The sequence below is a fragment of the Rhinolophus sinicus genome, chromosome 14 (genome assembly GCF_057876585.1).
Source record: "Rhinolophus sinicus isolate RSI-liver-muscle chromosome 14, RSI-T2T, whole genome shotgun sequence".
In the NCBI taxonomy this organism is placed as follows: domain Eukaryota; kingdom Metazoa; phylum Chordata; class Mammalia; order Chiroptera; family Rhinolophidae; genus Rhinolophus; species Rhinolophus sinicus.
Genome location: NC_142514.1, coordinates 63,617,518 through 63,628,520, shown reverse-complemented (window position 1 = coordinate 63,628,520; position 11,003 = coordinate 63,617,518). Strand labels below are relative to the sequence as shown.

General features: G+C 39.7%; 1 protein-coding gene across 5 annotated transcripts in view; it reads left to right on the top strand.

Moving 5' to 3' along the window:
• Positions 1 to 2,123: 2,123 nt before the first annotated feature.
• The window catches only part of MCOLN3 (mucolipin TRP cation channel 3), a 28,156-nt gene continuing 19,276 nt past the window's right edge, over positions 2,124 to 11,003 (top strand). The window contains exons 1-4 of one of the 5 annotated variants that reach the window (XM_074335069.2): positions 2,124 to 2,867; positions 5,436 to 5,470; positions 6,323 to 6,552; positions 10,106 to 10,273. In XM_074335069.2, the coding sequence (XP_074191170.2) occupies positions 2,521 to 2,867; positions 5,436 to 5,470; positions 6,323 to 6,552; positions 10,106 to 10,273 (780 nt within the window). In that variant the 5' untranslated portion in view covers positions 2,124 to 2,520. The other 4 variants (XM_019710214.3, XM_074335067.2, XM_074335066.2 and 1 more) reach the window with 4 other exon arrangements.

Sequence of the window (11,003 nt, the reverse complement as noted above, 5' to 3'; positions counted from 1 at the left end):
GATCCACAGCATTACATAAAAATGTGTTGAAATCAGCAATTTAGGGAGTTATTTTGTTTGCAAAACTTGTTATTTCTTGAAATATCATTCATAGGATTAGCACAATGTATATTATGTATATAAATATATTAATGTTGTTTCATTTGCAAGAGCTAATCACCAGCAGGGGCAGAAACATACACTTGTAACATGACAACGATAAATGCTAGACTGACTACTTAGATTGTAACTGCTTCTCTCTGACCTGTTCCTGTTATTCTCTCCAGAAATGTTGACCTTAATCTTTGACTTTATGTGTCAGAGTTTCCTATCTCCCTTTTGACTTGATGTCAATATAGTCATGTGAACCAATCGTATCACTATGTTGATTGTTAAGGTTTATTTTCCCCCTTGCATTGTTTTGGCACCTTTGTCAAAAATCAATTGACCATAAACATGTGTGGATTTATTTCTGGACTCATTAGTCTGTTCCATTGTCTATATATATTCTACATGTGTCTTCACAAATACCAAACTGTCTTGCTTATATAGCTGTGTAATAAGTCCTGAAATGAGGTAGGGTCAGTCCTCCAATTTTGTCCTTATTTAAAAAAATTATTTGATTATTCTAAATTCTTTGCATTTCCATATGAATTTTAGAACCAGCTTGTCAATTTTTACAAAACAGTTTGCTGAAATTTTGATTGAAATTTGGTTGACTCTGTAAAATAACTTTCTGAGAATAACTTCTTCACAATATTGAGTCTTGTAATCCATGAACATGGTTGATCCTTTTATTAATTCAGATCCCTCCCCACCCCCGCCAAAAAAGAAAAAGATCAACACTTAAAGCACATAAAATATGCCAGGCACAGTACTGGGTGATTTAAATACATCCTATTAATTAAAATTCATCATTCCTTTTATTAGATTAATTATACATAGAAGGAAATGGGGAGAGGAAAAGATTAAGTAATTTCCCCAGGTCAGTCAGTAAGTGGCACAACAGGGGAATTTGGGCCTCTATCCATCTGACCCCAAAGCCTGTTTTTTTCTATTCACCTGTCTATTTAAGTTAGCTCTAACTAGGGTTAAATTAGAGACATCTTTTATGCCTGCAAACCTCTCCAAAGTTCAGATTGTTCCGGAACAATCAAACTCCCACTGTCAAGATGACTTCACTGTAAAAGCACTACAAAATAGTGCGAAAGCATGTGGAGGCAAATGGGTGTTAGAGATTAAATTATATTTTCTAAATTGCACTTGAGAATGGAGTTTGCCAATTATAGCTTTTTGAATATCTACCTGTTCACAGCACTTGGGATTCAGTTCATAAACAGTATAAAATTATTGTACCCCATTGCAAGAAAAGATATTTCCATTTATAAATTATCCATGCCAACAGATTTAGGATTTGAAAAAGATTTTGTAAAGGATCTGACAGCTCTTGAGATAATTTCAGGAATTACCTGTTAGGAAAATTCAATGATCTTTTGCAAGCTTATCTGTGACCAAAAAATGAAAATAATCAATTAAAATATATCCATAGTGGCTGGATTCAAGTTAATCAAAGTTCCTGATCGACCTATGATAGGGAGTAAACTAAGGTTTAATTAAAAAAAAAATCATGATGAAAAATGTTTACAGTTGGAGGTCTATTCTTAAAGAAAAAAATACTCAATGACACTTGTTAAAGATGAAAGGCAGACTTTATTCAGGACCACTGAGACAGTTATGAGGATCACTGCAATGGGAGTTTATAGAGGGGAGAGAGATGAGGCTAACTCTAAATACAGTAGGGGCGCGTTGGAATTTATAGCCCAGGAACAAGGCAAGGTCGGGGTCAGTGGATGAAAAATTACTAAGAGAAAACAACAGAGGTGAAGGGAGTTCTGGCTAAACCACCTAACTGAAAACAGGCCATGGTGGGTGATCAGACATTGCGGGGGTGGAGGGGGGGATGGCAGAAGATGAGGAACCCCATTAAGATATCAAGGATGATCAGATATCGAGGGTGTGTGCTTCTGGTTAAACTGACTTAGCAGGGTTCTTGCTAAAACTTTATTTTACAAAGAAGTGCACAGATGAGCCTAGGAGAAAGTTTAGGAGCCTGACTAAAGTTTAGCCAAGCAAAGAATCTTTTGTCACTACCTCAAGTATTTCTAGTCACATTTCATTTCTTCTAAGAGCTTTCCAGGGCTCCTTCTGTCCCAGCGCCCAGTCTAGAGGAGTCTACTTAACAGCGCATTAATTTCATAGGAATTCTCCCAAACTGGAAGGCTGAGAGAGGGTACAAGGCTCAGACTTGAAAAGTCTTACGCTTTATAATTTCTCCCGTATACAAAAATCAGAATAGACGTCTGCTAGAGAGGACTGAGGTTCTTTACAGTCATCTTGCCTCCCTCCCCCCAATCATGTGAGAGGAACGGAATACGAGGGGGTGACCCCCTTTCGGATTTGAAGCCCAGAACCCACGCACTTCCACGTCACCTCACGGCAGCACCTGTACAATCAGAGAAAACCGAAAAACGCTTGTGTGGAATGTGTACTCGGACTGGGAGGGGGGTGAAGGGGTGTGTGTCGGGTGGGGTGGGGGGAGGATGCCAGAGAACCCGGACAGCGCCCTGCTCCTTCCGACTGCTCCCTTTGCCCCGCCTGGTAACACCAGGAAGGGCGTGGAAGGGAACCGGAGCAGTGGGGCGGAGGGGCACGAGTTCTAGCCGCCGGAGGACGGAGGATGCCACGGGCAGCGGCTCTCCGCCGCTGCGCTCCAGCTGGACCCGGCTGAGCCGAACCTCAGAAGCGTCCAGTGCGGCCCGCAGACGCAGCTCCCCCAGGTCGCCACATTGCCCCCGCCCCGCGCCCCTTCTGTGCGCTGCGGGCCGCAGGTAAGTGAAGCCAGTCCCCGCACGGTCCAGTGGTATCAGGTGTCTTGGGAACGGCGCCCGCAGCGCAGGGAGGAACGGCGATGTCGCGAGCCGTCGGTGACATAAAGCCGGAGGGTAGGTCTCCCGGACATCGGCTTCATGGAAGGGACACAGGTGGCAGCGGGATACCAGCTGCAGCAGTTTGGCTCAGCGCCCTCTTGGCCGCCCCGCCGAGGTCAGTGGGGGCGCGCGCGGGTCGGGGGTAGGTCCGCGCCCCCCGGGGCGGATCGGCGCGCCCCCCGCGGGGTTAGCTGCGGCGGCTGGGAGGCTCTGCAGCGCGGTCCCCACCTGGGCTGCCGCCCACCGGGAAATCCGAGGCGGGGAATTTGAGATCCAGAAGCTACTTGCGATCCACTTTCGCCTGGGAAGGCCTGGTGAGGGGGCGGCCGCCTGGGTGCGGGCGGGGCCTCGGAGATGGTCTGGAAGTTGCACAGCCAGCCTGTCTTCGCTCGGATGTCCCTTTACTAGCGGTGTGGGGGAGTGGATGGAAAAAGGGGGCCAAACCCGGGGACACAGCGCGGGGCGAAATCCGCCTCCAGCCGGGCTCTGGTGGTCTAAGTGGCTCAGGGCGCTGCAGCCGGAGGAAGGCGCGGCTACTGGCAGGCTGAGCTCTTCCAAGGATCGCAGCGATCTCCACTCTATTCCCCGAACTTCCGGAAGTACCAGCTTGATAAAGTCAGTCATGAGCGATTGTTGAAAAAGGGCGGTGGGGGTAGGGGGCAAGATGAAGGCAAAAAGAAAGAACAGAGTAAAGACCGAAGTTTTTTGTGTATGTTGAAGTGAGAACGCGCTTCTGAAGAAATAAGGTTGCGTTACTTTGTCTCCAACTGTGAGGCTTTTACTATATACACATTTTCCCTGGTTGTCTCTAATTTTCTGCAGCTGAATCTAATTAAGCCTTTCATCACCCTGAATAAATAACCTCTGGGTGTTAGTTTGTAGACTCTAAAGCCATGCCTAAAACCTCAAATAACCTCTCTCCTCACCTGCAGCTCCGCCCTCCCCGCATCCCTGTGGGCGCTCTTGGAAGGGTGTGAAAGGTTGTGACAGGCGTTCCTTCAGCCGCTAGGGGCCTGGACAGGTGGTAGTTTTCAAAGTGCACCCTCAGAAGGGCTTCTGGGATGCGGGAAAGCTAACGTTTGCAGCCAGGTTTCTCTGTCAGTCCTTGTAAATGAAATGTCTTGTTTCTGGGACAACTTGGTGCGATGTGCTGAATACATTAATTGTGGTTGGCTCATTTTCTCTTTGTTTCTGTGGGTTACTGTTACATGGCATGTGGCTGGTTTGTTTAAAGTTTAATTATCCCTGTATCAGAATAGAAAGGACTTCATGTGGCCTCAAATCTGTTTTATTATTAACCCGTTTTACTATTAACAGCTTCATTATTATGTTGGTGTTCACATGTGAGTTTTGATCAGCATAAAATAATCTTCGTTTTAAGTCCCCTAGGTAAAGTCTCTTTAAAGGCTGGTTTAAAGTACACCTTTTGAATAAGGAAATAACGTGTTCTTGAGTGAAAAATCCTAAGGGATCAATAACCTTTTTCTCTTCTTTTTGTCTTTACCTAAGAGTTTTTGTGCTCATACTTTGAAAAGCATTTTAAAACACATGGGCCACACTCTAATGAGTTCTGTCATACTTATATCATTTTGAATGTACTGCATGTGCTAATATAAGTATGTTTTATGTGTTATTGACTCAGCAATATCCTTATTAATCTTTTTCTTAATCAAGAGTTTAAAAAGTTTCCCCATGGCTATTTTTTATAGCCAATATCTATCGTTTGGAGTTGTGTTTGCTAAGAATGTTTGAATCAGAACCAAGGGTGGGATTCTAGACTTGAAAAGCAGTGTAATATCTAAAAACAGTGACTTGTCAGATAACGTATTAGTATAGTTTAAATCCCCCCCTTGATTTCTGAGTACAAGTTATTGTAAAAATACCAAACAGAACCAGACTTTTATATGGAAGGACTCTACTCTCCCTGGTGGCTTGAGATATTTTATTTTGAATCGGTTTCCCTAATAACAATATAAGTCTGAGTGAAAATCCAAGATAGGTCCAAGCTTCTGGAGTGACTCTGTCACTCTGGAAAAGCTGACTATGAAGACAATAAAACCAGCCCTATCCTTTGTTTTATCTTTTTTCCCCTTAAATTTATTGGGGTGACATTGGTTAATAAAATTATTTAGGTTTCAAGTGTACAATTCTATAATACATCATCTATTTATATATTGCATTGTGTGTTTACCATCCAAAGTCAAATCTCCTTCTGTCATCATATATTTGACCTCTTTTACCCTGTTCTACCCTCCCCCCTTTCCCTCTGGTAACCATTAAACTGTTGTCTGTGTCTATGAGTTTTTGTTTGCTCGTTTGTCTTGTTTGTTTGTTGCTTTCAATTTTATATCCCACATATGAGTGAAATCATATGGTTCTTGACTTTTTCCGTCTTATTTTGCTTAGCGTGATATTGTCCAGATCTACCCATGTTGTTGCAAATGACAGTATTTCATCTTTTCTTATCAGCTCTATCCTTTCCAAAGGGACAAAGGAAATAATAGGTATGTAGTACTTTGAAAAGTAAACTCTGCTACAGAAACATAAAGCCTTCAATAAAAAGCAGATACAAGTGATGTGTCTGATTGGGAGTTGGACTTAAATTGAGCTTCTGTGTTCCCCATTGTAGACCAGTTAAGTCCCCTGAGGCTCACACTGCCTTTTTAGAACCTTGTTGGCTCTTAGGAAACTGCTCTGCCTGCTGAGACTGTAGGCAAAGTGTTGCTGCTTGCTTGGTGTTAGACCCTGTGCATGGGCTTTATTTGCATTTTTATTTAACTCTTGATACAATCATATGAGGATAGATATTGTTATTCCCATTCTGCAGAAGAAAAAACTGAGTCTCAGAAAGGCTGAGTGACTTGCCTCCGGTTACAGAAGTGTCAAGGGTAGACACAGGATTAAAAACCAAACAGATCTCAATGGTTTAAAATGTCTTTTTTTTTCATATATAATGTAATAAAACTTTAAGCTTCTCCCCAGAAAAAGTAGTCATATTCACAAAATTTTGCATGTAATTTCAGGGTCCATCTACACTTTGAAGCCCTTACTCAGACTTTTAGGTCACCAATCAGTAACCGATATAGTTACTGAATGAAGCAGAAAGCATCAAATATATATAGCAGTTCTTGAATTTGGTAAATTTTAACTGGGTGAAAATTCACTTAACTGAAACAAAACAAAAATGATGTATTACATTCTAATTGATTCTGTAAACATCTAAATCCGAGTTTAGAACGATGGTGCTTATTTGAAACCAGATCTTTTGTTTGGACTTCAACTGTCTTGCAAAGAATATACACTTGTACCTTTACTTACAGAATGGAAACAGTTTTGTTTGTTTGTTTTTCCTCTAGAGATGGCAAATCCTGAGGTAGTTACAAGTAGCTGTAGCTTTCACCAAGAGGAAAATGGCCGCACGTTTAACCAGACTACATCTCCCTCTGAAGAGCTTCTATTAGAAGACCAGATGCGGCGAAAACTCAAATTTTTTTTCATGAATCCTTGTGAGAAGTTCTGGGCTCGAGGTAGAAAACCATGGAAACTTGTTATACAAATTATAAAACTTGCAATGGTGACTATCCAGGTAAGCATCTCAGATCAGGAATTTGGTGAAGGCCTCTTTTAATAACAAAGAGAACTATGCACAGAGATTTTTATAACTTTTAACTGTATGCATTGATGGAGAACTTTATTGGAAACATGCAATCTTAAACCTTTTTCTCTTTAATATTTGTGAAAGAAGACTTTGGTGTTCTTTTTGTTTTTACTTTTTTCTTTCTCATCTTTCATTAAGTTATAATTTCAGTTACAGGATCTAATTAGTTTTCAGGAAAAGAAAATTTTAATAGTTGGCTTCCAATCAAGAGGTTTAGCTGAAGGTTTCTGAATCAGCCATGAAAACTATCTGTTGCCCAACCAGAAGATTCTTTTGCTTCCTAGTTTGTTTCCTGGGAATTTCTCTCTCTTCAGAAACTTCAAGGGTTTCTGATAAGGCAATTACTCGGATTCTCACAGTCCTGTGATCACGGGAGTCTTGCACTGGAAAAATGTAGTCAACAAATACAGGAATGGCAGAGATACTGAAATGTGAGACTTCCTTTTAGGAGATTTTGAATCTCACTTCCTTGGTGTTTCTTAACACTTTTTTGGAGAAACTATATTTTGTGATTCTTTATGTGTACAGGTTGTGATTTACTCATGTGAAAATATGTTTTTCTGTTGGTTAGTGTAATGATCACTTCTTAAAAGCAAAAAAGCAAAAATAAAAGCAATTTTTAATTCCAGAAATAGATGTGATAGGTTTATTTTTATTAGCACTTTCTTTTCTTGGTGAAAAAATGTGTAAGTAAATAACCAAGGAGAAAAAAAATTAAACCCTGAAGTCACTAAATCTTAACTTATTATTGAGAACAAATGCTTCAAATTGTTAGAAGCTAAGGTGATTTCTGTAGTCATACAAAGTTGGTAGAATTCTTGCCTAAGTTTCTGATGCTACTTGTGTCAAGGGAAATGAACAGTTAAATGACTACTGTGTTCCAGAATATTATTTATGTAAATCCAATAACATTCTTATTGGGTAAATACTAGTATCCCTTATTTTACAGAGAAGGAAATTGATAGAGAGTTTTTTTAAAAGCCACATGCTAGTAAGTAATTGAATCAAGACTTCAGAGGCAGCTGTGCTTTCTCTAATATATTACCATGAAAATGGATGTTCAGTTCTCAGCATAATGATATTTGGCAAGTTGGAATTGAAATTCTTAATTTCCAGGTGATAATACAATGTCACAATAGTGAAAACTTTATCTTATGAATAGGTGGGAAAGTATGTATCTGGTGAACATGAATGTTTTTAATTAGAATGATAGGTGCAACTTGAGTGCCTGTGTTTCAGGCTAAACATTGTATAGACATCATCATGTCTAATGCTTAAAACAAATCGGAGCTAGATGGTGGTATTCCCACATCACAGCAGAGAACACAGGCTTAGTGGGGTGAAAATAGCCTCTCATAGTCAGGAAACAAGAAGAGTAGAACTGAAATTCAAACTCAGATTTATTCCCTCTATGACTTATGATCTTAATTATTCCTTCATCTTTTAGGGAGCTCATCTAACCTTCCTGTGTTTCCTAGGGTGGTCAAGAGGAAAATTGGCCACTGGTTTAAAATGTGAAGCCTGTTAGTAATAGACATGTAAAAGGTGTTTACAGGTAGGTTTTTTGAAAGGAACTGAGGATTTCTTAATTGTGATGGTTCCTTAATCATTATCTCAGCATCAAGCAAATATTACATGAAGACAACTTTGTAATTAAGCAAATGAGGGTGACATCATGACAGATTCTCTCTTTTCAGGGAAAGGAAGGCATTCTTGCCATTAAGTGGAGATTTTTGTGTCTGCAATAGCAAAAGAAAGATGTGTACAGTGATAGGCACCCCACTAAAATTTCCTTTTTCCCACTTCCTGGCTCAGTCTCTGAATTATAGCACTTCTGTCTCGGCCATTGGTGCTCCCGTCCGCCACTAGGGCCTTACGAGCAGGGACTGTTGCCTTCTCACTGTATCCTCAGTACCTAGCTCACGGCTGGCATGTATTTGAATGACTTGGTAAGAATGTCTTTGCAAATTCTCTGGACGCTTTTTGGTCATCAGCTTCAAAAAATGTAAAATCCTTGGAATAGGAAACTATCATCTTATTGGGATTTAAATAGGACTTTTAGCTTTAAAAGGCTCTTCAGAAATGGAAGTTGAGTTAGGTGGAGAGTAGTGACATGTGTAGGGTATAGGACATACATCACGAGGGGCGATGAGAGGGGAAAAGATTTGTCTACTTTGTATATTTTCTTCTGTTCAGACCTTGGATTACTTTGTGTAACGTGATAAGGTAGACAGAGCTTGGATATAGTCTGTTAGACAAATTCAAATTTTAACTACACGCTTGCTGGTGATGTGATTTGGAAAAATTGTTTTACTTCTTCGAGTCTTTATGTAATCATCGTGGCAAATAGGTATATTAGAGAATATTCTGTGAGGTTAGTATGAGGAAAGTTCATGGAATACCGGATGGCACGTTGGTTCCCAGTGTTGTTCCCCTTTTCCATATAAAATACATCCTGCCTGACTCTGGGATTGAATTCAGAGTGTATGTTCTAAACTTATGGTGTATGTGGGCAGGGGGTAGGGGGGTGGGTGTATGAAAGAGAGATAAATTGAGGTGGTTTGGGAGGGAAGAGAAGATAAAAGACTTGGAGTAAAGTAAGACTTTGGAAAGAGCTTATGTTAATATGACAGCAATGCACTTAAACAACTTTTTGTGTGAGGCAAACTGGTTTCATGTGAAACTCTGAGGTCCATCCTGCATGGATATTAAGGATATGTTATATTAATATACTTTAATTTAGAGATAAGTTGAAAGGATATTTTTATTTTGGATCTTGTTGTCACAGTTTTGGTAATTAGACCTGGAATATAGATTGACGGTAGGACGTAGACTTATCTAAAGTGTTTCTTGCATTATATTATACACCTGCTTCAAAACCTTAATGTCCTGTGGAATTCATTTAAAAACTCCTCTACTTGCTACTCAAGCCCGTGCACCATCTGTCTCCACTTTTTCTGCTCACACTTTTTTTCTCACAGTTGATTTATTGAATTATGTGGGTATGCTCAGCATCCCCACAGAGCCCTAAGTCCCATGCGACCTTCTTAGCCTTTCCCATGTGCCCCTCGAATGTCCTCTGCCCAAGTTCTGCACATACTTCAGGGTTTCTGTCATTCTGTCTTTCTTAAGCAAACCTTCCTATTTCTGTAGCCAAAGTGACCTTGCTTCTTTGACCGCCTACAGAACTCCTAAAGGACTTCTCTGAGCTCCTAAAGCTTGTGATGGTGGGGCAATGTCATATGTGAGATCAGACATGAAACTAAATATTGAAAAGATGCAAAGCCACTTACTTTTACTTTAGAACTAGAAACCTACCCTATATTTAAGGACAAATTAATTCATAGCTACTAAAAGTTTGATTTCTGTTGAATATACTCAGGATCAATTAGACATTGAATCTTGAATTGATAAATTGATCATTGTAGGGAGACCTTTTATTTCATTGCTTTTTTCTTACTTTTTCTTTTTTACTTTTAAGCTGGTCTTTTTTGGGCTAAGTAACCAGATGGTGGTAGCTTTCAAGGAAGATAACACTATAGCATTCAAACACCTCTTCCTAAAAGGATATGTGGACCAAACGGATAACACTTATGCAGTGTACACACAAAATGATGTATACAATCAGATCATCTTTGCTGTGAACCAGGTAAATCAAGCATTCTCTCTCTCTCTCTCTCTCTCTCTCTCTCTCTCTCTCTCTCTAAATGCACAGATAGCTTAATGGAATTTACTGGATTTTCCCCTTTCAGGAGTGCTTGTGCATTTTTTACTTGGGAAAAAGAACAGACTAGAAAATTGTTAGCATTGTACATAATAGAAACTGACACTGAAGTATAGAAGGGTGAACATTTCTGTAATGACATGTATAAAACCATTAAAATTAAAAAAAAAAATCTTGCCACCAAACTTTTACAAAACTAGAAATTGAGAAAAGCTTTTCTTTAGTAACAGAGAGACAGAAACTTTAAAGATTTAATTTAAAAAAAAAATCAGAGCTAGGGCTTGGCATGAGTGACAGCCTCAAAGATTTAAAATTATTAACTGTGACCCTGGTCCTACCGACATAGTCATTAAGTTTTCAGAGTGTATGCTTTCATGGGCCCTTAACACATATTGAGAATATTAACTTTGCAAGACTTGAAAGTTCATTTAAAAAATAAGTTAAGGCCTTTATGTCATACATGACAACGATCTTATTGTAACTTTGATTAACTGCCAAAAAAAGTAAGCTTGTTTTTCATACAGATGAGTCAAATTCCTATTGTGAGTTTCTAATCAATTTGTTTTTACTATAAACAGTATTTTTTCTCAAGGTCCTAAATGTCTTATTTTGTATGTGTCATTGAAAGTGTTCTTGAAGTCACTATTTCCAACCT